Source organism: Armigeres subalbatus, chromosome 1, assembly GCF_024139115.2.
Source record: "Armigeres subalbatus isolate Guangzhou_Male chromosome 1, GZ_Asu_2, whole genome shotgun sequence".
Taxonomy (NCBI): Eukaryota; Metazoa; Arthropoda; class Insecta; order Diptera; family Culicidae; genus Armigeres; species Armigeres subalbatus.
Window position 1 is genome coordinate 268628917 of NC_085139.1, and position 26177 is coordinate 268655093.

At 40.7% G+C, this 26177-nt stretch overlaps 1 protein-coding gene across 1 annotated transcript in view; it reads left to right on the top strand.

Annotated features, from left to right (window-relative positions):
• Positions 1-2022, top strand: part of LOC134207303 (neuronal acetylcholine receptor subunit alpha-7-like) — a 213159-nt gene extending 211137 nt beyond the window's left edge. The window contains exons 9-10 of the mRNA XM_062683025.1: positions 184-496; positions 775-2022. Coding sequence (XP_062539009.1) covers positions 184-496; positions 775-927 — 466 coding nt within the window. The 3' untranslated portion in view covers positions 928-2022. The remainder of the gene's footprint in view (positions 1-183; positions 497-774) is intronic.
• The last annotated feature ends 24155 nt before the right edge of the window (positions 2023-26177 follow it).

The following is a 26177-nucleotide window of genomic DNA, read 5'->3' on the forward strand; positions in this document are numbered from 1 at the left end:
AATCTAAACGACGTTTCGGCCAGTTAATTAGGTCTTTTTCATGGGAATGAAACCTTTGAAAAGACACAATAATTGGTCGCAAGAGTCAAAAAATCTGGGCTAGTTAATCAACTCCCAAGTACTAATCTACGGCTTTTGTTCTTCTTGTGCTCCCTGTGACGCTTCGCCTTCAATATTCGCCAGGTCCTCCAAGTCGCTGCTTGCCAACGTGCTGGATATTGACGACGACTTCCGGTGCAACCACAGGTGTAGCACCCTGCCGCACAACCCGACCTACTACCGGACGATGTACCGCCAGGGAGACGCCGACGGGAGCGTAGGTCCGCTGGGCACCGGCACAGACACCATCGGGCGCAGCACTGGCGGTCTGGGGACGATCAGCGCTGCTGGAGGAGGCCGCCTGCACGAAACCGTTTCCTCGCACACATGTCTGAGTTCCTCAGCCGAGTACGAGTTGGCACTGATACTGAAGGAGCTGCGGTACATAACCGATACGGTGAGTTTTGGCGTGGGAAGAGTGTCGTTTTGTCGTTTCAGGATCATTCGAAGTGACCAGGACATCATCCAGATAGATATGCGAGCTGTTCACCTACACTAGGATAAGCAGTTCAGAAACGTACACATTGAAGCAAACAATTCAGTGAAATAACCTCTTGGCCACCATTGAAGTTGACGGTCGAACCCGAAGCTCGAAAGTTCGACGGTCAACTTCCCTCGGCGAGAGCCCCGCAGTGTTATAAGCGATGGCATCACCTCTTTCCATCCTTTTTCCAGCTTCGTAAGGAGGACGAAAGTGGCGACGTTACTCGTGACTGGAAGTTTGCCGCCATGGTGGTCGATCGTTTGTGCCTTATCATCTTCACGCTGTTCACGATCATCGCAACACTGGCTGTATTATTCTCGGCACCCCATTTTCTCGTATCATAACAACCATCGCCATCATCGCTATCGACATCGACAACAACCGCAACAACGGCGGCGGCAGCGGCTGCGACACCAGCAATACAAACAACAACTCCGGCAACTACGATCGAAAGCTCTGTAGAAACCCCAATGGCTACTGTGACCCAAAGCACCCGTCACCTCGGTGGTGACGACGGTGGCAGTAGCACTGGTATTAAAATCGTTCAATTCCTTAACCCGGGCGACGATTCTACCTCGGCCGCTGCCGCTGGCGATGATCCGGCCTCGTGGATACTCCTCGGTGGAACCCTGGCGATGGTGGTACTGATTGCGGCTCTGGCCTCGCTCGCCCTTCTGCTGGCGGCCCTGGTTTGCCTACTGGGCAACCACGGGACCTTCACTCAATTATTCGCGGTGACTGATTACAAGTTAAGAAAATATGTTCACATTTTCATAAAGAATTTTAAATTGATTAACGATGCGTAGACACATTGACATCCATTGTCGTTGCAGTGTGGCCATGTGTAGTGGCAGCACAACGGAATCTAACGGAATTCGAACGTGCGAAATAGGAAAATTAAGAGGCTGGTTTTAACGATTGAACTAAAACAATACACTCTTCTAGTGACGGCATCAAAAATTTAGGAACTTTTTTAGAGTTTTCCCTTTTTTATAAAAACTTATCAACATAAATGAAAACGTTGAATTTTTATCTTTCTGAGATAAGTTAACGCAAAAAAAATAACAAAAAAAACGTGTATACTACTCGAGAAAAAATGAAAGCGTGCGTGTAGTCAAGTTACTCTAATTCAATCCGGTTTCTATTTACACATGATTGTACATAACTGATAGATTTTATTAGACTTCACCCCAGGCAACTGTCAAAACGAACGATTGTACATAATTTTAGAAGCGCCATTAGTCATCATCAGCCTCATGAATCTCGCAGTTTTTCGTTGTTGTTTTTTACTTCATAAGCATCCAAGTAAGCGCCTCAAAAGCACGCCACTGTAATGTCACTTCTCATCGAACATCAACACAAACAATGCAGCTCTACTTTTCTTACCTTGCAATAATAATCTATTAGTAAATAAATAATTACGTAACCTTTAAAAAGCACCCATGTAACTTTTGAACTAGTTATCAGTAGAATGAAAACCAAACCTAAACAGCATCAAATGAAAAAAAAACTTAAACAAAAATCAAACAAAAGAGTCGCAGCAAACTTATTGAAAAACATTAGCTAAATGCAGTCGAACTTCTCAGCCGAGAACTTCACTGCCGATCTCTGAGAGCAGAAGTTTTATACTTAACTATGGAGGCAATAAATGAAAAAGAGCTAACAGAGAACTTTTTTACACCTAGATAAAAGTTGAACAAAAGAGCAAACACAAATTCCGAAAGAGGTTTTTTTTCGTAATTGGAGAAACACTAGCGAATAACAAATACATATTGCAGTTGGTGATCAGCAACTGATTTAGTGAGGAGTTTCCGAATCATGAGAAATGAAATCAAAATCACAAGAATACGAAACCGCAAATCAAAATGAGGAACGGGTTTGCCGCAAACGAAGCAGTTCAATCAAATTTTCGGCATAATACAGCGAAAGGAAATGTAAGAGAGATATCAAGCATAACAGCAACTTCAGCAGGCGAAAAGGCTACTCAAGCAGCAACCTCGCATAGGTGTTCGAGTTCGTTTGTGAGCGACGCGATTTCCAGATGTTTTTTGCTCTCGGAATCCAAATCTACTCGCATTTTCAAGGGCACACCTCTTTATACGTAAGCAACGCACAATTGTCATTTTAATTATTTCAGCTTTGCTGCGTCGCAGCATGCGTAAAATAATAAAAAGTGACAGTTGCGCGGTGGTTCTGTATTAAATTGAGTGCCATTGAAAACGCCAGAAATTAGTTTTGGATTCCAGGAGCCTTGTCCTTAAACAGGAACTAATAATGGCTCCGGGTATCAAACTAGAATCCCATTCCTATTTCTTTCAAGCGTTAAGCAATAGCAGAACAGAATGTTGATATCTTTTCGAAATCGTTCACTCCCAGAAACTTTTTCTCTGCTGAAAATTTTACCAATTTTGGGAGAGTTAGTGGAACTACTCAAAACTGTAGTTCAACTGATTTTCTAAAATCGGTGAAATTTCCTGCAGAAAGAAAGAGATAACGGAGAAGAAATATCAACTAATGAGTAACGACTTTCTCCATGTAGAATAGAATATTGAATTAGCTCCAGCACGAGTAGAGACAAAAGTTTAAGCCCAAAACCAAACCAAAAGATATTAAATAGTTCCGAAAAAAAAAACTTCAACGAACTTTCTACTCTTTCTTTGTCGAGCTACCGTGCGAGACAGACGCTAGTCTTGTACCTTTCCGTCATTTTCCGTTTTTTCTACGTTGTAGATTGTTTTACCAATCAAGTAGCTACAACATCGACTCAGCTCGACGAACTGAGGTGATGTCTGTATGTGTGTATGTGTAAACATTTTGTAGACACACCGGTGAGCAACCGGTTAATTCCATTGAAAACTGAACACCAAAATAAACTTGACTCAACATCATGGTTTTAATACCAGAACAATGATTCAGAGTGTGGGTTCCCAAACTGTAGGTCGCGAAAGATAAAACGTGATCCAACGAAAGTTGGATGATTAGAGAACAACAAATTTATTATTTAATTTTAAATGTCAAATACAATGACAATTTCTTCCAAAAAACATTCCAAATCTTATCCAAATGCAATCCAAAACTAAGCGGTGTTGAACTTCATTACTAATAAAATTTAAGAACAACCTAATAAAGATAAGCATGGTTATCCAAATCAAATCCAATGCAAATCCAATCCAATCCAAATCCAATCCAAATTCAAATCCAAATCCAATTCCAATTCAAATCCAAACCAAATCCAATCCAATACAATTCAAATGCTCTCCAAATCCAATCCAAATCCGTACATTTAACCCAACTTTTAGTTTCGCGTATAGTATATCAACCATTCGCCATTAACTAGTGCTGCTAGCCAATAACTCCAAACTAATCTTACGCATAATAAATTTGAACTTCCGAATAGCTTTGTAAAATCCGGAAACCTTATTAATTTTTCGAATTCCAAGATATCTGCTCCTACAGGTAATCCCGCTATGTTAGTAGCCATCAGTACATTCCAAGATAAATTTCTAGATAATATCTTTGGCTTTCCGAACAGTTTCCAACAGTACAGCATTGAATATTTCTCCATATCTCTCAGATTTCGTTATATCATAGCTCAACTGGTAGTCTCATGTACGTCGCCAAGTGGCTTCATGAAATTTAAATTTGTTTTAATCAAAATCAATGCTCGCAGAACTTTGAAGTTTTCTAGATCATAAACCATTTCACATTGGTCTTCCATACGCACCTTGTAGTTTTACAAACTACAATACATTTTTTCGGCCACCTTTCAGTGTCGCCTAATAGTTTTCTAAACCACAAACCATTTCCACCGATCTTCCAGACGCGCATTATAATTTTGCAAACCACAAACTTTTAGGGGAGGTTTTGATTTTCTTCAAACAACAAACCATTTTTTCAGCGGTCTTTCAGACGCGCCACCACAAACCATTTTCCGACGGTCTTCGAGACGCGTCTGGTGATTTTGCAAACTGAATAATATCACTCGTCACAATTTAACCACTTGAATTCAACTCACCTCATGAAATCAGTAACAGGATCCAAAAAAAATCGACTGGCAGGATCGACAAAATGTGTGGCCCTAAATGGCCGGAACGAAGTTATGACAGTGGATATGTGTGCACGCCGCGGAGGTCTGACTAGGAGAGGCAAAGTCATGGCTTGCTGCTCGCCGATTGACACGCTGATGTGTGAATCTATTAACACACGCTGAAGGCATTTTACTCAAACCCCACAGAGCTCAGCATAGCCCGAATTTTCGTCCGAGGTTCCAAAATTGGACAGATTGGACTATGGAATCAGAAGTTATGGCCAAAATACTATTTTTTTATGCCCAAAACACGCCAAAAAATGCTCATTTATATTTTTCTGTATTTTTTGCACGAGAAAGGCTCCAATACCGCTAGGTTGATTAATTGGGGCTTTTCTCGTTCATTTCCCCTCCATTTTGTGTATAATAGTTACTTTTGTTTTGGTTTTTTTTTCTCTCTCTGTGATGATTGTTGATTTGTGCCCACCCACGCAATACAGCGCCATTGAATGAAAGAAGAGGATTCGCTGCTTTCATCAGTGGGATTGAATTGCGTGATTGGGCTCTAATTAGCCCACCAGTGACGTGAGATGCACTTGTTTACAAAAGCAGATTCTTTATTGACCTCACGGAGTTGACTGTGCAGTAGACCATCCCCGCTTATATGATGACCTCGGATATGTGATGTGCAGGAAATTAGCTAAAGCTACACAGCTAGCGTTGTTGAACGCATTCTTTACATCAAGTGTAATCAATGGGCAGTACCTAATATCTCGCCTATTCAAACCACGCGATGTCTTAGCCGTATCCATTACCGACCGAATTGCTTCGACCGGCCTCTACGAAACCCATACTGGTTGCTAGATAAGCCACAAGCACACTCCGTATAGTCCGACAATCTGCTCAGGGACACCCTCTCTAGCAATTTTCCAGCTGTGTCGAGTAAGTTTTTTTTTTCTCTTTATTAAAGTGTTTTTTTTTTCAATTTTAAAATATATCGAGTAAGGAAATTGGTCTGTATGCCGAAGGATCTCCCAGCGGTTTTCCGGGATTGGGCAATAGCACCAATTTTTGCCGTTTCCAATGGTCTGTGAAGTATCCTTCATCCAGGCATCGTTGGAGGCAGCTGCTGAACATCAGTTTTGAAATGTTTTAGAATCAACCCTTCAACTACTCTGGCTAACATCTCCGGGGATCTCTCAGAAACCGTGCTGTTGGTTCTATCCAGCACTATCCTGTATGCATTCGCCATTCGCCATCCTGCAAAGCTGTTCAAAGTAGGCTCTCTTACTACATTTTATCTCGTAGTTCAGAGCTCTGCTCGCTGTTTGGAATACCCTACGTCTATCAACCCTTTCAGCGTCAGTTCTGGCTCGTTGTAATTTTCTTTTAGCTCTAAGACAGGTTCTACGAAGATCTGCGATCGTGTCCATCCACCGGTATACTGATTGTCGATTGCCGGAAGGTTTGGTCTTCTTAGGCGTCGCCACGTCACAGGGATGTGTCAATATCTCGGTTAACTTTTCACCACTAGGCCCATAGTTCGACTTTCCCATCGTAGTGACTCCTCGAACAGTTCTGAATTTAACTGCGAGGATGGCCATCCTAGATTCGCTGTCCCGACCTGCCTTGTGTTGGGGATATACTCGACCATAAAACGAACTTCGACCATCGAACGAACTGGTCACTGGAAATATGCCCCTTGTGAACCCTCCATTCAGGCTCCACTGTCCATCCCGCGCTGCATCCCGAAGGTCACATCGATACATGAATCACCGTTCGGTCCTCTGAACGTTGGCACATGGCCTTCGTTCAGTAGGAGTACGTACAATGCCACATATGTCCTCTAGCGTTTGTTAACTGGGATCTTCAGGCCACTGCCCACGCATTGAAGTCACCTGCCACAACTAACGGTTTTAAACTAATTAGTTTTGACGGAAAAATATCAACTACTCTAGCATACTGCTCTATACTCCATCTAGGAGGACAGTAGCAGCTACAAAAGTAAACTCCGTTAACCATTGCTATGGCAAAACCCTCATCATCAGGAGATGATATTATCTCCATACCTACGGCATAGCTAACAGTGATCAGGTCCTTTACAGTAATATGATTTATGACCGTGGCCAAGAAACCTATAGCAGGAAATGGTTGGCTTATGTTCAGCGAACATACCCACCAACCCACATCAGTTTGGCCTTATACTGCTTGGAATGAGGCAACCTGCATTCCCCCATAGTTTTTGCGTAACCGAATCGCTGATTCCAGGATCTCGACATTGCACTGATCTCTCATTACGTCCAGCAGGTCTCCGGTCTCGGTTATCTCATCCAGGCCTTTGCACTGGATGATCGAGATTGAGCATTAGGCTCTTTATTCAACCCTAAAAACTTCCTTGGTCAACTTTTTATACTCAGAACTCGAGCTTTCAAGATGCCGGAGTAGCTTTTATCGTCAGACTTGGAAAGAATCGCCTCACCTCTGTCTTTTCGCTTTCCGCTGCCATTGGCAGGTGCACCCTTTTTCTCAAGGGCTCTCCCCTCCTTAGCCATGGCATACTCCGCTCCATTTGCCGCACTCCTTGTGGCTTGCTGACCACCCTGCTTCGCCTTTTTGGGGATTCACTACTTCCATCCGATCTCAAGTTTCCCTCCTTGGTGAAGGCACTGGCTTTCGTTGTTCCTTAGAGCTAACAGTTTGCTTTTTGGAGGTACTGACTTCTTGTTAACTTCATTCAGGTCCACCATTAAAAAAAACGGAGTGTTTTTACTGCATCCGACGTTTCGATCCTTGATTTGGGCCTTTTTCAGGGAGGTTATAGAGGTACCGCTATGTATCTATTATGTGGTACCCCTATACCCTTCCTGAAGAAGGCCCAAACCAAGGGTCGAAACGTCCGACTCCGACTGGTTCTCTTCGTCTGGTGGTTGATTAGCTCGTGGTAAGAGGCACACTTTCTACACAGGGCGCTTTAGGTATCCAGTGGCGGTTATGACGGACATCACCCTAACGACTCCATCGCTGCCTGTATTTACTTCCATTGTTTGCCCAAGTTTACATTGGGCCGGAGGAGTATTTTCGTCCTTCAGGACCACGAGTTTGCCTACGGTGATCTAAACTGGTGGTTCCCAACTCTTTGTCCGGCTCTGTGGTAGCGACAAGTACTCCGTTTTCCTCATTCTCCAAAATATCTGTACCCTTTGTTGAATCACCTGAAATTGAGTGAATCGATACGTAGGGAGGTGTAGGAGGTCCGGATCTGGTAGTTTGCGGAGCGATGTTCCAATTAAAAAATGGCCAGGTGTAAGTGGTTCGAAGTCATTCGGATCGTCTGACATCTCCGTAATAGACTTGGATTTCAGATAAGCCTCCACCTGCACCAGAAGAGTGTTGAGTGTCCTGGTGATGCTTACTGCGAAGTAGATCGAACAACTGCTGCAATTGATTTCTTGCCCCAACGAAGTTTGTGCCATTGTCTGAATACACATCAGAACAATAGCCTCTTCTTCCAATGAATCTTCGGAATGCCTGGATGGAACGATTGGTCGAAAGGTCGGATACTAATTCCAGGTGAACCGCTTTTGAACATGCAAACCAAGAGTTCAACATAGCCCTTCACTGTGGGTCTCCTGGGTCCTGGACGGATATGGACGGGGCCGAAATAATCGACGCCACTCTTGGTAAATGGCCTTACGACTGTGACTCTTGCCGCAGGCAGCTCTCCCATGAATGGTGCACCGCGGTTGGCTTTACTCGAAAGCAGCGTTGGCAATTATGGACAACGTTCCTTGTCACACTGCGCCCCCGGAGAGGTCAGTACTTCTACCGGATTGTTGCCAATAGCAATTGAGGCCTTGCGTGGTAATGTTGGATGAGCATTCTGGTGAACAGATGATGAGCAGGTAGCACCATGGGATTTTTGGCGTTATCCGATTCCTGTGAGTGGCCCGATCTCCCACTGACTCGGATAATATTGTCCCTTGACAATTTCAGATTGAACCATCGTAATGGTGAGCTCTTTGGTATATGTGTCTTCAGGGAAATAGATTTCCATTTGCTCGACAATTCGGGAACTTGGAAATGTGCCATCCCACAAAGCCTACTTGCTTTTCATTAGCACAATGTGCTGTAGAACGAAACTCTGCTTCAACATCTTGTACAACGGGAGTTGCTGATGAACTTCGCCAATCTTCTTTCATCTTCTCAAGCCATGATGTACAGGTATGGATTTGATCGGGTCCAATATCTCGGGATATTAAGTCCACAACATGGTTCCAGTCCAGGAATATTGTTCGGTAATTCGTTGGATCTTGGAAACACGGTTGTCGACGAATGTTGTCAACATTGAAGGATTTCCATGAATCCATTGGAGAGTGCAAGTTGAGTTGGACCAGAAGAACACCTACTTGGAACCTTGATCGACTCTAGAACTTTCTCTGCAAACTGTGAGGAAAGCAGTGCTCCACAAAGCTCTTGCCGGGGAATTAATTTGACGTCAATAATGCAGCCCTAACACCTCCTTTGTGATTCTCGCTCCGAATGTACGCACAAGTTCCATATGCACCGTCGGAGGCATCGGAGAAGATATGCAAATGAACCTTCACTGCTCGTGGTAAAACAAAGCAACGTTGAATTATTAACTCGTTCAGTCGGGGTAGCTGATGGTGAAATGCCTGCCATTCTGATAGCAGCTTCGAGGATAAAGGCTGATTCCAGCCTAGTTGGTTTCCATACTCATCTTCTTGCGTTCATAGTAATTGCATAAACAGCTTCGCTCGCAAGATGACCGCTCCAATCAGACCAAGTGAATCTAATAATGAGGCTATTATCGAGGCACCTTACGTTTTGACAGATCCTCATCAAAATTTGGAATACCGACCTTAAAGGGGAATTTGATACGATCGGTTCCTGGTAATTTAACCTAAGGTTTTCACGGATGGGTCGGGGACTAGCGATACTTCTTCGGTATTGGCGATGCTTGTCCCAAGTTTTCCTTGGATTTTCGTTAGTTAGGTGTATTTGCTGATCGATGTCGACATGTCCCAATTCAACTTCTCCAGCAACTTCCATTTTGTTATCCTCATATTCGTTGTCTAAATCCATTGGAGTTGCTTCTTCGATCTATTAAACATCTATTTCCATCGGAGTGGATATTTTTGCTGCTGGATTGGCCGGGAAAAGCGAAATGCCTTCTAAAATTGATTTAATAGCTGGGCTTTGTTATCATTGTTCTTATAAACATACCATTATAAACATTGAGGTTTATTTCTGTGATTTGAGAAATCATAGTTGCCGAAATGCTTCAAGCAGATTTGACTGTTCTTATCAATACCCGGGTTTTGACGGAACCTGGATCGAGTCTCACATCCCTAAATAGTTTAATATACGCACTTCATTAAATGAAAATAAGATGGGTAAACAGCTTGCCAGTCCAGTTTAAAAGAAACTGTTTTTGGCCCTCGCCTTGTATGAGTTGTTTGCATAGTGCTTTGTTTGGTTTTTGTTCACTTGCGGCGCTTATCGTGTCTCTGTAAAATCATAAAGTCGGGTATCTCGTTGCTTCTAGCCATCTTCGGCGGGGTCTAACGATGCTTCTTCGGTATTGGCGATCGCTAGGTTTTCTCTGGGAATATCTTCCAACACTTTTAGACAATTCGATGCCCATTTCCTTAACGAAAATCAACCTTTGGATAGCATCGAATCGAGTTGGGTCCTCATCTCCAGAGCATCCTCTTCGGTGTTCGTACCAGTCAGGACGTATCTAATCTGCATTGTGACTTGATCGGGTAATCGACCGTTCCCTGAAAAGCATCTACGGCATTTCTCTTTTCTCTGAGGGCCTCAGCGGAAGGGATCCAAGAATCTTGAAAATGGTCTTCAGAAAGTCGAATAAATCCTTCACCTTATCCTGCTTCTTTATAGCCGAATTCTCCTCCCAACAGCGTCTTGTGGTTAGGTCCAATCGGGAACACAAGATTTCCAACCGTCTAAAAAAAGCCATCCACTAAAAAGAGCTTAAAAGATTTTTTCCGAACATGATTTCCACCAACAGCGAGTCCTTATAATCTGTTGGCTGGACAATTTGATCCAAAGTTTGGATTACACGTTCGAACTTCTCCAGCAACGCTTGAATTTCGGATGCAAACTCCTTCCCAAAAGACGGTAGATTGAATAAGGTTTGCACCTGAGGTCGTTTCAGCAACTTGCTGACGTTGTACCGGTTCACAAGCGTCTTTCAGGCTACTTGGTAGTTGATATTAGTGATGGCTAGTGGATCTACCAACGATTTGGCTTCCCCTGCCAAGCAGTCCTTCAGATAATGGAATTTTTCGACATCGTGCAATTCCCCTTTCAGGTGAATCAACGAAGTGTACAGGTCACGAAAACTTAACCATTCGTCGATGTTTCCATCGAAGGTTTGCAGCTTGATCTGCGGTAAATGAACGTGTTCCGCCCCATCGTGCATCCCAAAGCCCTGTGCTTGATCGGAAGTGGCCTGTCTTGGTAGCTCCAGCTGCTTTAGTCGATCCAAAATCCTCACCTTGTAGTCGTAGTTGTCACGAGTCATCAAACTATGCACAATTTAGTCCAATGAGTCAAATGTGGTGTGTTTACAATCAGTATTGTGAAGCATTGAAGCAATTGATTTAGTCATGCCTAAGCCTGAGCCTAAGAAAATATTTTAGGATTATTAGTTTCAATAGAACATAGTCATGAGTTTTTTAATGTAGTCTACATTATGTTTGACGAAATAAACAAATAAGGAATTAGTTAGACAATAACAAATTCACACATTTCAGCACTTAAAAATAATATTTACTATCTAAAAGCACCGTTAAAAGTGTGTTGTGGGTCATTAGTCTAGTTCTAGTCTGTATGAAATCAAGTGGAAGTTATGCAATAATGGAAGCCAAATATTGCATTCAAATCAATTTTGTGTGTCGTTTTTATAATCATGGTTATTGTTTATCTGTCTATCTCGTTTTGGTTTTCATCCTCAGTGAGTGTAAAATGCCTGCATATGTTGTACTCAAATTGTCACAGTCGCTTCGTTTGTTTGCCGTTTTGTCTGTGTTGATGATGTGACAAACTTCCAAAACGAGGAGAGCCTGTGATCTCCGATGGTTATCGAGAATTTCAGTGCTATCCAAATCGAAACGATGATTATTGTTGACCGAATGCAGAAGAGCTGTTTTCTCTTTTAGGCGGCCAAGTAATTCTAATCGATTATCAAAAACGTTCAAAACGGATTTTCCTTACACATCGCAACGAGGAATGAATAGAAAATAGAAATGGTATAGAATCATTGCTAAATTGACTGCAAAGACGAAAAATTCCCGGCCTCTAAACTGCCGCTAACCGCAAGTCGAACACATCTGTATATGGAGGACCATATACAGATGTGCTCGACTTGCGATTAGCGGCAGGAAATGTATCAGAACATTGCTCGATAAAAATCTATGTGAAACAATACATCGAATAACCCTTCCTCCAGAAGCTCCTGCAGGAATTCATCCGGAAGTTCTTCGAGGAATTCTTCCAGAAGTTCCTCCATGAACTCTTCAAGAAGTTATTACAGGAACTCCTTAGGAAGTTCCTCCTGCAAATCCTACGGAAGTTCCTCCAGGAACTCCTCCGAAAGTTCCCAGAAAAACTTCATGCGTTGAAGCCGATATATCTCCACTGGCAAAAGGAGATATATCAGCTTCCACACTGATATTCTTCCCTCCCTTCATACGGGAGCTTGGCAGAAGGAAGGTCGTGCGATATGTGCCATCACAAATATTGCCTCCGCCTGCTTTCAAATCGACTTCTATAAAAACATTCTTCATGCCTGCCGTATCCTAACGGAACTATCAATTCTATACTTTCGCCTCTAATGCTATCATGAACATGTACGTCCAAGTTCGGAAGATGATATTAGCATTTCCATATCATTGTAAATCGTTTAACTTCACGTAGAAGTAACACACACGAAATCATTAATTTAGTGTACTACCCTTGGTGGGGGCATCCATCAATTAAGCTGTTATTGGTCGACGGTACAGCAGCAGTGCCTTTCTGCTTTGTTCTCTCCGAGGCTGGTTGCGACGAGACGGACGCAATGAGAAAACAGAACTGTGCAATAAAAATCCTATTCGACTAAATGCTGATGTCATATTAGAAATTTGGGGACAGTACTCGTCGATAGCAAATCCTTCCGCACGCGATGGCATATGAGCAAGTCAAACCACCTTCCTTTTGCCAGTGGAGATATATCAGCTTCCACACTGATATTCTTCCTCCCCTTCATACGGGAGCTTGGCAGAAGGAAGGTCGTGCGATATGTGCCATCACAAATATTGCCCTCCGCTCGCTTTCAAATCGACTTCTATAAAAACATTCTTCATGCCTGCCGTATCCTAACGGAACTATCAATTCTATACTTTCGCCTCTAATGCTATCATGAACATGTACGTCCAAGTTCGGAAGATGATATTAGCATTTCCATATCATTGTAAATCGTTTAACTTCACGTAGAAGTAACACACGAAATCATTAATTTAGTGTACTACCCTTGGTGGGGCATCCATCAATTAAGCTGTTATTGGTCGACGGTACAGCAGCAGTGCCTTTCTCTGCTTTGTTCTCTCCGAGGCAGCCAAGTTGGTTGCGACGAGACGGACGCAATGAGAAAACAGAACTGTGCAATAAAAACTTATTCGACTAAATGCTGATGTCATATTAGAAATTTGGGGACAGTACTCGTCGATAGCAAATCCTTCCGCACGCGATGGCATATGAGCAAGTCAAACCACCTTCCTTTTGCCAGTGGAGATATATCAGCTTCCACACTGATATTCTTCCCTCCCCCTTCATACGGGAGCTTGGCAGAAGGAAGGTCGTGCGATATGTGCCATCACAAATATTGCCCTCCGCTCGCTTTCAAATCGACTTCTATAAAAACATTCTTCATGCCTGCCGTATCCTAACGGAACTATCAATTCTATACTTTCGCCTCTAATGCTATCATGAACATGTACGTCCAAGTTCGGAAGATGATATTAGCATTTCCATATCATTGTAAATCGTTTAACTTCACGTAGAAGTAACACACACGAAATCATGAATTTAGTGTACTACCCTTGGTGGGGGCATCCATCAATTAAGCTGTTATTGGTCGACGGTACAGCAGCAGTGCCTTTCTCTGCTTTGTTCTCTCCGAGGCAGCCAAGTTGGTTGCGACGAGACGGACGCAATGAGAAAACAGAACTGTGCAATAAAAATCCTATTCGACTAAATGCTGATGTCATATTAGAAATTTGGGGACAGTACTCGTCGATAGCAAATCCTTCCGCACGCGATGGCATATGAGCAAGTCAAACCACCTTCCTTTTGCCAGTGGAGATATATCAGCTTCCACACTGATATTCTTCCTCCCCTTCATACGGGAGCTTGGCAGAAGGAAGGTCGTGCGATATGTGCCATCACAAATATTGCCCTCCGCTCGCTTTCAAATCGACTTCTATAAAAACATTCTTCATGCCTGCCGTATCCTAACGGAACTATCAATTCTATACTTTCGCCTCTAATGCTATCATGAACATGTACGTCCAAGTTCGGAAGATGATATTAGCATTTCCATATCATTGTAAATCGTTTAACTTCACGTAGAAGTAACACACACGAAATCATTAATTTAGTGTACTACCCTTGGTGGGGGCATCCATCAATTAAGCTGTTATTGGTCGACGGTACAGCAGCAGTGCCTTTCTCTGCTTTGTTCTCTCCGAGGCAGCCAAGTTGGTTGCGACGAGACGGACGCAATGAGAAAACAGAACTGTGCAATAAAAATCCTATTCGACTAAATGCTGATGTCATATTAGAAATTTGGGGACAGTACTCGTCGATAGCAAATCCTTCCGCACGCGATGGCATATGAGCAAGTCAAACCACCTTCCTTTTGCCAGTGGAGATATATCAGCTTCCACACTGATATTCTTCCTCCCCTTCATACGGGAGCTTGGCAGAAGGAAGGTCGTGCGATATGTGCCATCACAAATATTGCCCTCCGCTCGCTTTCAAATCGACTTCTATAAAAACATTCTTCATGCCTGCCGTATCCTAACGGAACTATCAATTCTATACTTTCGCCTCTAATGCTATCATGAACATGTACGTCCAAGTTCGGAAGATGATATTAGCATTTCCATATCATTGTAAATCGTTTAACTTCACGTAGAAGTAACACACACGAAATCATTAATTTAGTGCTCTTCCGAATGTTCCTCCAGGAATTCCTCCGGAAGTTCCTCCATGAACTCTTCAGGAAGTTCTTTCAGGAGCTCCTCGGAAGTTCCCCCGGAAGTTCCTCCAGACAACTCCTCCGAAAGTTCCTCTAGGAATTCCTCCAGAAGTTCCTCCATGAACTCTTTAGGAAGTTCCTCCGAAAGTTCTTCCAGAAAACTCCTCCGGAAGTTCCTCCAGGAATTCCTCCGGAAGTACCTCCATGAACTCTTCAGGAAGTTCTTTCAGCAACTCCTCAGGAAGTTCCTCCGAAAGTTCTTCCAGAAAACTCCTCCGGTAGTTCCTCCGGGAATTCCTCAAGAAGTTCCTCCGGAGGTTCCTCCCTCCAGTAGTTCCTTCGGAGATACCTCAAGGAATTCCTTCGGAGGTTCCTCCAAGAGTTCTTCCAGAAGTTCTTGAGAAGGTTCCTCCAGCAATTCCTCCAGAGGTTGCTCCAGGAATTTCTACAGAAATTTCTCCCGGAATTCTCCAGAACTTCTTCCAGGAATTCCTCCGGAAGTTCCTCCATAAGTTATCACTGAATTCCTTTCAAAATTTACAAGGAATTACTCTCCATCTATCATCGGAAATTTCTTCAGGAATTCTTCATGAAAATCTGATGGAAATTTAATTACGATTGCCTCCAAAAAATTTCGCTTTCATACCTCTAGAAATTCTTCCGAAAATTCCTTAAGCAGTTCATCCTAAATTCCTTCAATACTCGGGTACTTATTCAAAAGGACGTATGTGATTTTGTAAACAGAGATTCACAAGCAAACCATGGGGATGGTTTGTATGGGAGGACTATCATAGCGGACAAATCGACGTATTTTTTCTTTGCTTAAAAAATCATTTACGTGCTTTGGAATAAGTACCCGAGAATAATTCCCCAGAAAAATCGTTAAAGAAACTTCGATTCCTTCATGAATTTCTACAAAAAATGTGACGGAAATTATTCAAGAAAGCCCCTTTCTCCCCCATTTACCCAAGTGCCAACTTCGAAAACACTTCAGAGTTTTTTAGGGTAATTCCTTTCAGAATTCCTCAGAAATATTTTGAGAAATTACTCTGGAAATTCTTCAGGAATTCTTCTTTCACGGACTTCTCCAAGAATTCTCCCAAAAAATCATTCAGGAATGTCCACGAAAATTATTCCTTCCCCTCCCACCTTCCAGGTAATTTCACCAAAACTTCCACCGGAAACTTGTTTAAAATTTCCCCCAGCCATTGCTCAAGAAACTGCTCCGGGAAATTTTTCTTTCAAAAAGAGAATTCACGTTGGAATCTTTGTGGAAAAATCCGAAGGAGTTCCTGAAGGACTTCTGAGGCAATTCCTGGAAAATTTCTTAAAGAAATTCCTGGTTTGAATCCCTGGAGGTATTTTTGGATGACATCTTGATGAAATCTTCATCGTAATGTAGAGTGCATCTCCCAAAGAACTGTCGAAAAAAATCTAGAAGAGTTGTTGAAAAAAATTCAAAAAATCTACAAATCTATGGACTTCCAGGAAAAAATATCAAGAATTTTGTAGCTAGAAGTTGAAATATTATCCAAGGAAGCTCACGGGTAATTTGGAAATAAATCAGATGAAGTTCTAAAAACAATGATTTTGACCAAAATACCAAATTTTTAAAGCAATTCCTTAAATTCCTTAAAAACAATTCCCACATTAATTTCAGAAATGCGTATTTACGGATTATGTTGAATTTTGGAATTAAATATGACTTTTAGTTTCGAGGGTGACGTTTTGAATCGTTGCTTCAACTTGCCCCGCACCACGCATTTCTATTTGCCCCGAAGGGGATTTTGCAAAGGGCAAAAAGTGAACAATGGCAGTGTGTGATTATAGTGGTGGGAAGTGGTGGAAGCGCGCCCATAAATGTAAACGCATCACGTGATGATTCTCATTTACATAGGTACCGTCATAGGTAATCATTCGATGTGTCAGTCAAAAGTGCTTAATTTTTTTATGAAACGGTGGTCTAGTAGGTCAGCCATATTATCTGTTCAAGTAATGTTACCGCAGTAATAGTAATGTTAGTGCAGTTCGTGGAAGAAAGAGAGATAATCATAAATTACGCTATTTTCGTTTCAAATATTGACTTCGTAGACCTCTTTACGTGGTAAATTCAACATTTATACAAATAATGTAGTGTATTTTAATGGCTAGGTCATAATCATTTTAGTAGAGTTGTCTTGATCGACTTTACCCCTAACAAGATTATTCAAAAACATTGTGATAATTTATTTCATTTTAATAAATCCGAACGCATTTCAGGATACTAAATATGTTGATTATTGCAACGTATAGCAGTACATGTTTTAAAAATATTTATTTCGATTTAAAATGTAAACACACATTGTTATTGCATGTTTTGTCTTAAAAGTGATTATCTTTTCCCCATATGACGGTATTATAAACGTATGATAAAGTAATGAAAAATATTGCTGGATATTCGTAATGCAAATTGATTTTTTTGTTTCATACTACATATTATATTATCATCAAATTTTATCTAGAGTAGAGAGAACTAAAACCAGAGCATGTGTTGGACACAGATCACACCTTGCTGTACATATCCGAAATTTGGTTGAACTGTTCTACAATCAAGCTCACCTCGGAAAACTACTGCCAATCAAAACAACAAGACATGACGAACAAACAAAACACGGCAAACTATAACAGATAGAAGACTAAATCTGAGCCATTGAATGTGCACTTTAGGTGTCTGATTCGAGCGAAAGGCACACCCAAATGCTAACGACAAGTGAAATTACCATAGAACCCGATCAGAGATATTCTCAAAACTAAGATCACGTTGTTTGGAGGAAAAATGCTGTGATATAAAAAAAATGTATTTTCGTATATATTATCTAGAATAAGACGAAACAAAATGAAGGAAATACAAAACACATTGTTATTCAATAGCAAAATTAATAAGTAAGAATCTTTATATAACCAGTTACTAGGAATGAATTCGGATTACTCGAACAAATGGAAATCATTTAAATCAATCATTCATTGAAGATAAATCTGTCAGTTAAAAAGGTAAACAAAACAAAATCCCATAAATAAAGTAGTGGCAACAAAAGGACGGTCGCTCAACTACGCAAACAAAACAAAAGAATCTAGGAGAACTAAAAAGAAGTAAAAAGCAACCAGTATAAAACAAATTGATCCAACATCAATGTAAATAACTAAAAAGTAAAACGAAGGAAAAAGCGATCGGCCGTGCAGATCGTACCGTTATTTTTATACACACATACATTATATACAGTACCCATAGTTTTCGGGAGGAATCTGCTTCCCTGTAGTTATACATATAAGAGGAAAAATTCTAGCGTTTACACAAATACATACACATTAGAGGACATTTTAGCGAAGGTAAGCAACCAACAGTTGTTGACTCTTGAATAGGTAAACGCCCAGTCGCAAATTCAGTAAATCCAAAACAAGTGACAGAGCTCTCCCAGAAGTGCGGAGCGCCACGATTAAAGTGACCCTTTGAGCGACAAGACACTTAATCAGCGCCACTTTTTACTACCTACCAACACACGTCTCATAGCTTCAGCTAGATAAGGATTAATGAACATTACGGAATTAGGTAACACTTCGATGAAAGTTAGCGACAAACTGACGTAATTAGAATGGTGACTCTAGCGAAAACGGGAAATAAACGCTAGATATGACATCTAGCTTTAAAAAAAACTTATCGATAGAAAACTATCAGGTGAAGTGCTCGGTTTTGCGATGCTTGGTTACAAAATGTGTCATAAAGCAGAACTTTTGCGTACATCAAAGAAACATTTTCCCTAGACACCTGCGGAATGACAGAGGTCTTCAATAACAAAGTATACATATTCTGGTTGCAGGAATTTAAATAAGAAGTATTTCAATAAGTTGAACAGATTTGTTTCACTATTTTATGAGCAGCAACAAACAGCGGATCTGAGCACTTCACGTGATACTTTCATCGATAAGCGCAATAGATATGAATTTACAAACACATAGACAAATATTCCAATATGCAAATGAGCCATTATCGGCTGAAATAGGTGCAATTAGAGAATTAATTCTGTTAAGTTTTGTAACAAGATTTTTTCTGAATTGTTAGAAAAGTCCCACCACCTCGAATAGTTGAAACACAGCTTTAGCAAGAATTTTACGTAAGAGAGAGAAAAAAAAAGTACGAAAACAATTCCCCGATTATGTTTCCGCTAAGTCATTTGTACGCCACGGCTCATCAAATGCTGTTGTTAGAAGTTAGGTTAGGTTAAAAATGTGAATTTGAAAGAAAAAATAGCAAGACATGTTACTTCTCTTTTCATCTAGTAGGCAAATTAACAGCAACTTAGCTCATCTCATGTCAGTAGTCAATCGCATACACACGAAAAATCGTCTTCCTTGTAGAACCGATCATCAATAACATTACGTAAGTAGACGCAATTGCACGAGACTATTTTATCGATCTGCTTCATCAGCTTGAAAACCATACACTCAAACAACTAATCACTTTCCTTTATTTTAAAATCTTTCCGTTGAAAATGTTTATGAGTTCAATTTCCTCAACTTTTTTGTAATATGATGAAGAGATATATACAACAGGCACGAGACGGTTATCCTAATTAAAAATATGAATATTCTCTTCTTTATTCAGTCCATGTTCTACTACTAGTAGAACTAGTAGGTTGAGGTTCTACTACTAGTAGAACTAGTAGTTCGACCGCCTAGGTCGATCCGACATCAACAAACAGCCAAGTACAGTACTCGTTTCCATCCAAACGCAACATTTCTATCTGTCATAATTTTGCTCAGCGGCGCCGTTTTCGGCGTCACGCCAAAAGTCATTTTGACCGGTGGCGTGAATCGACATGACAAATTTTTACGGTCACGGCAAATTACGATCGATCTGGCAAATTGGCTGGAACAGCCGATTGCCCTAATAGATCGATTGGCTGGAATAATCGTTTAAAAGAAAGGGCCATTTAGCCGACAATAACATTTAATGAATGGGTAATGTGGTCAAAATGTTGCCCCGTTTGGTCAAGTTGAATTTTCGGTCAAATGGCCATTCTCCAAACGACCTTTTCGGCCAAAGGGCACCTCGGGAAACGGTATTTTCGGTCAAATGGCCTATTTGGCCAATCGACTTTTTCGGTCAAATGACTAGTTCGGCCAAATTAGAGGTGTGCGCCGGTGCGAAAATTGTCGGCGGCGGCGTTTGTTAGAATTTTGGCCGGCGGCGGCGTTTTCGGCGTCAAGCCAAAAATCATTTTTGCCGGTGGCGGCGTGTATCGGCGTGTCAATGTTTTATTACATTTTTTTTAAGTTTTTAATTTTTTTTAAATTTTTTAATCTTTAGAATTTCACGGGAAAAGTCTGAGGAACTTCCTTACACAATGGGCTAAGTTTTTCCAAAATATTCATCTGGAAATTATTTTCTTATTTTTCACGAGAACCACTTTGAAGTTTCGAGAATTCTTTGGAATCTTAGAATATAGCTGAGCTGGATCTCGAAATATGCACAGAAAGTTCTGTGGAATATGCGCGAGAAACTTTAAGGAGTTTCCACGAAAAAATCATTAGAATCTTCACGATATCCTCCAGTGTTTTCACGGAAAATTCTTCAGAGTTTCCGCGGAAAATTGTTCGGAAGTTCCCTAGGAAATTTAATGGAATTAGCATATTTTAATTAATTTTCATACGGAGAAAAATGTGTTAGAACCAACCGAAATCTGCAACATCAACAATATTTATCGTTGATACAACCACAAATTGGGTTGAATCAACCATACGCGATAGCTCACTGGTGTTTTTCACTAGTTTATTCCTACATCAACAGACTAGACACAGTCCAGTTGATTCAATTCTCGTAAATATTTGTTTTAACCATGCTCAGCTATCACTGTAAAAAAATAATCAGGGATCGTAATGCTCACTCATTCTCACGAGCAGAGGATGCTCACTCACGCAGAATTTCACCGAGAAATCATTTTGCGGGAAAGAAAAAAGGCCTGATAGATAGCTATTTATCCCTCACTGTAAGAGCCGCGAAAAGTTAATTTGCTTGTTTTCTCACTTCTTTTATCTTTCTTTTTATTCGTACCTTTACCAATTCAAAAAAGTAGCCTTTATGGAACAAATAACATATCCCAACAAGCAGTCACGTGGCGGTACGGCTAGAATGAGCGCAACCCAGTGTCATTTTTGTTGATGTTCTGGGTTCGAACCCCGTTGCGGTCTTTTTTATAATAAACGCATACTCGCGAAAAACGAGTGAAGCTATAAATGATAAAACAAAAAAAGAATTTCAGCTCAATGACAGACAAAGAAAAAAAAATTACATCAAATAGGCACGATTTTCGTTTCTTTCAGGCCAGCTCTAGAAAAAAAGGAGCGAGAAAAAGATGTTTCTCGCCACAGACTGCTAAAATAGTTTTTCCTTCGGCCTGAAAATCGCTTGTTTTCGTCTCACCGAAACGAAAAGTACTAACCCTGCAAATAATACTAAATCAGTGTTGAAACAACAAATTTAAAGATTGAAACAACAATGTCCTCGTTGTTTGATGCAACAAACGAAACAGTTGTTTCAATCGTACAAGATTCTTCTGCGTGTATAGAAAACTCTTCAAAAAGTCCACGAAGAATTTTCCGGAATTTCCACTAAACCTTTTCAGAATTTAAACCTTGATTTTTTTATTTTTATGAAAAGCTGTTTTGTTATTTAGGAATTTTGAACGAATTTCTTTAGATTTCTACAGGTCATCCTTGTTTTGCTCATAGGAAATTCTTCGAATTTTCTTCAGAAAATTACTAAAAAATGGGAAAAAGTCGAACCTTTGTCTCTATCAGGTTGTTTGGCCGAATTAGTCAACAGGCCGAAAATACCGTTTGGTCGTAATGGTCGTTTGACAGGAAGGGACATTTGGCCGATAGGATCATACGACTAAATGGCCTTTCAGCCAGACGGCCATTTCGGTCAAATGACCTTTTGAGCTTTCCGACAAACGGTATTTTCAGTCAAATGTCCTATTTGGGCCAACGACTTTTTCGACCAAACGATATTTTCGGTCGTATGTCGGTTTCGCTTTTTCCGGGAAATCGAGTTTTGTCTGTTCCGCGCCCGTTTATATCGTGCCTCGTTCGCCCTCGTGCGGTGTTGCAGCAATTTCTCCATGCTTCATTCTTCTCTTCCACTAACTGCTCACATTCGCCGTCATACCAGTCGTTTCTCTGATCCGGGGCACCGTGCCAAGTGCAGCGGTTGCGGTGCTACCAATGGCGGATCGAATATCTCTCCAGCCATCTTCAAGAGACGCTGCGCCTAGCTGCTCTTCCGTTGGGGGTGCCACTTCCAGCTGCTGCGCGTATTCTTGGGCTAGTCTACCGTCTTGTAGCCGCATAATGTTAAGCCGCGGCGTTCGACTTCGACGCGTGTTGTACACCGTCGAGAGTTTTGAGCGCAGGTATACTGCAACGAGGTAGTGGTCGGATTCAATATTCGCACTGCGGTAACTGCGGACGTTCGTGATGTCGGAGAAGAATTTACCGTCGATTAAAACGTGGTCGATTTGATTTTCCGTTTCTTGGTTAGGTGATCTCTATGTGGCCTTGTGAATATTTTTGCGGGGAAAGGAGGTGCTTCGGACTACCATTCAGCGGGAGGCTGCGAAGTTTATGCATCGTTGGTCATAGTCATACGATACGGTGTGCAGACTATCCGGTCCAATGACCGGTCTATACATTTCCTACCTTCCTACCTGTGCGTTCATGTCGCCGATGACGATTTTGACGTCCCGTAGTGGACATCCATCGTATGTCTGCTCCAGCTGTGCGTAGAACGCTTCTTTCTCGTCGTCGGGTCTTCCTTCGTGTGGGCAGTGCACGTTGATGATGCTATAGTTAAAGAAACGGCCTTTAATCCTTAGCTTGCACATCCTTGCGTTGATTGGCTGCCACCCAATCAAACGATGGCACATCTTACCCAGCACTATGAAGCCGGTTCCCAGCTCGTTGGTGGTGTCACAGCTTTGGTAGAAGGTAGGCGCTCGATGTCCGCTTTTCCACACCGCCCGATGCCCGCTGCGCAAACCTCCTGTCTCGTCGGAGGGCCGTCGTGTCAGGGCTGTCTAGCATCCCGCCTAACACCAGGACTTGGGCTTGTGCGCTTTGAGCGGCACACGGTCGCTTTGATGGGGCCTACTTGCGGATTAGACTGGCCCAGGATACAAAATGTCGTCGTCGGGGCACCCCCCAGGATTTTAACATTGGTTAAGAATATCACTCTCTGAAAATTTCAGCCTGATCGGTTGTTGCATAAGCTGGCGCATTTGATTTGAAGTTAATATGGGGTTTTCAACCGAAATATATGGGAAAATACACCTCCGTTACTATTTTGCCCAGGAAATTGAATGGAAGAGCTCGATTGAGCCCAGATTTGCAGGAAATGAAGTTAACATGCTAATTAACAATTCCACATAGAATTCTACTATGATTAAATAAATTTTCAATAAGTTTTTGGATGATTTATTTGGAGTTGGGTTGAGCAGTTTGAAATTCATTAATTGCCATGAAAACACGCGCATGTAATCGAAGGTAGCTACGATATGTGTTGTGGCCCGCATGCAGAATTGTAAAATGTAAAAATGTAACATAGCAAATAAGGATGATAGTGTTAAGAAAACACGGAACCCATAGTCTAAGAGAAGAATGCATGTATTAGATAATTAACAAATAGAATTAGTTAAAGAAAAAAGTCAGCCTCGAAGGTGTTAGCTCTATTGCAGCTTCAGTGACACATTTCAGACTGCTTGATAACTCACGTCCAGCCCGAGGTCACTTTTACTTGCAATAAGCCCCACCGGAAATCCAGCGCGCATTTAGTTTTGGAATCAAATAAAAACCATATTGAAACATCACTTCTAGTGTCCACGAACAATTCACTTCACTATTCTACAGCTGTTTTGAGATATTCGTTATTGATCCATGTATTTCTGATATTTCTGACTTCACAAACGACTCCGCGCACTCAATAAAACTTTATAAAAGGTAACCAAACGCGTAAACTTCAATCTACAGATCACTCAAATTTATTGTTCTAGTGCATATGCAAAATACAGTCACTCTCAAAATTGAGCGTACAGCAAGGATTAGATGAATATATTCAAAAATTCCAAAGGAAATTTAATTGTTGGCTCAATTGTTTTTAATGCATTTCAATATTCATCCCTTCCTTCAGTGTATGCGTATATAAAATGTTTGAAATTTTTTCTCTAAAGTTCATTTATTTGAAAATTATCTTAAAATACGCCTATTAGATGTGACAAAATTGAGCGTACAGCGATTGTTTTTCTATAAAATTTCTTATTATAAAAGCGATTAATGTCATTTAATGTTATTTTTCCATGATTATATTTATAATAATAAATATCCGCTACTTAAACATTCAATGTTTTTGAATTAAACCATATTTTGGTCAAAATAACGAACAATTAATATGCATAAACAATGCTATTTAACAATTCAATGCTGCTGGGCAAAATAGATGCTTTAAGATATGGATTTCTCCGGTATCGTGTCTTATATACGATAGATAATCGAAATCGAGCGAGACATATGATAAATTTAGGAAAAATCAGTCGGTAATGATTATATTAATTATGAAATTACGATTTTAAGCTATATTTTCAATATTCAATCAGAAGTGCTCTACGGGGTTAAAAAGCTGATTTTATGTTCGGTACCTTAACCTTGTACTTTAAGAATTCGACTGTGAATGATTGGATTCAATAATACTACTCTTAATGATAGACCTGAGACAATAATCGAGCTTTAAAACAAATTTAAGTTAAAGACATACTAAATTTGAAATATGTCATTCCCAACATTTGTCGTTTTCTCTGTATGTTTACATCTGTTTTCATCATTTACCGACTGAATTTTCCCAAAATAAACGTATGTATTGCTCGATTTCGATTTTTTTATCATATATAAGATACGATGCCGGTGAAACATACAAATTAAAGCATCTATTTTGCACAGCAGCATTGAATTGTTAAATAGCAATGTTCTTACCTCTCACGTGTTCGCCATTTTGACCAAAACATGGATTAATTTTAAAACATTGAATGTTTAAGTGGCGGATGTTTATTATTATAAATATAATCATGAAAAAACAATATTAAAATACATTAATCGTGTTTATAATAAGAAATTTTATAGAAAAAAATCACTGTGCGCTCAATTTTGTCACATCTAATAGGCGTATTTGAACTTTGGAGAAAAAATTTCAACCATTTTATGTACGCATACATTAAAGGAAGGAATGAATATTGAAATGCATTAAAAACAACCGAGCCAACAATTAAATTTCTTTTGGAATTTTCGAATATATTCATCTAATCCTTGTGTACGCTCATTTTAAGAGTGACTGTATAAACATCAGACGAATCTATTTCATGCATGAACGAACAAAAACGTGACAGCAAATTCAAAAAGCAACCATCCGCACGCATGGCTTGCTGCGATCTTTGTTTGGGACATAAACTCTGTACCTGTAATACCATCGAAGAAGTCATGGAATTTCAGTTCATTATACATTTGAACTGGGATATTTGGATCGAGAAGATTGTAATTTTCTTTTTTTACTAATGACTTGTGGTCCAAATATGTTTTTCACAGTAGATGTGCTTAGTTACCATAGTGGGGATAATAACAGCTCTAATTATATTTTTGTTAACACCGGTATCAAATCTTGTTTTATTTGGAGCTTGTGGATGCCGTTACTGCACAGAAATTAACATTTCCTTCAACAACTTATTCTTCATCATCGTCTTCAGAATAATCATGATCCGATGATTCCAGTTCTGTATTGTTGATTAACTTCTTATTCAAGGTCAATCTGCTTTTCAGAGATGGATCTACTTCTATCGAAGGAGGCTGCCTAGGTTGGAATGCCTTGGAGCTCTCACCTTGTAGTTGTGGCTTAAATGGAAGTTTTTAAAAATTTTCCATGCTTTAAAGGTGGTTTAGTAGTTCTATCTGAAAAAGAACTGGCTAAAATTTCTTGAGATTTGAACTTACAGAGAAATGCGCACCCAAGTAACATTTTAAGTTTTATGGCGCTCTTGAAGACCATAATTTACTCTTCAAGAGTGTTATAAAAACAGCATAAAACCAAAATGATACCTGGGTAAGCATCATAGATATCTTGGACGGGACCAAACGGACGGTGTCCAAAATATGTGCCGTTCAAGCCGGATATGAATGCAGCAAGGCTGTCTTCGTAAAAACAAAAACAG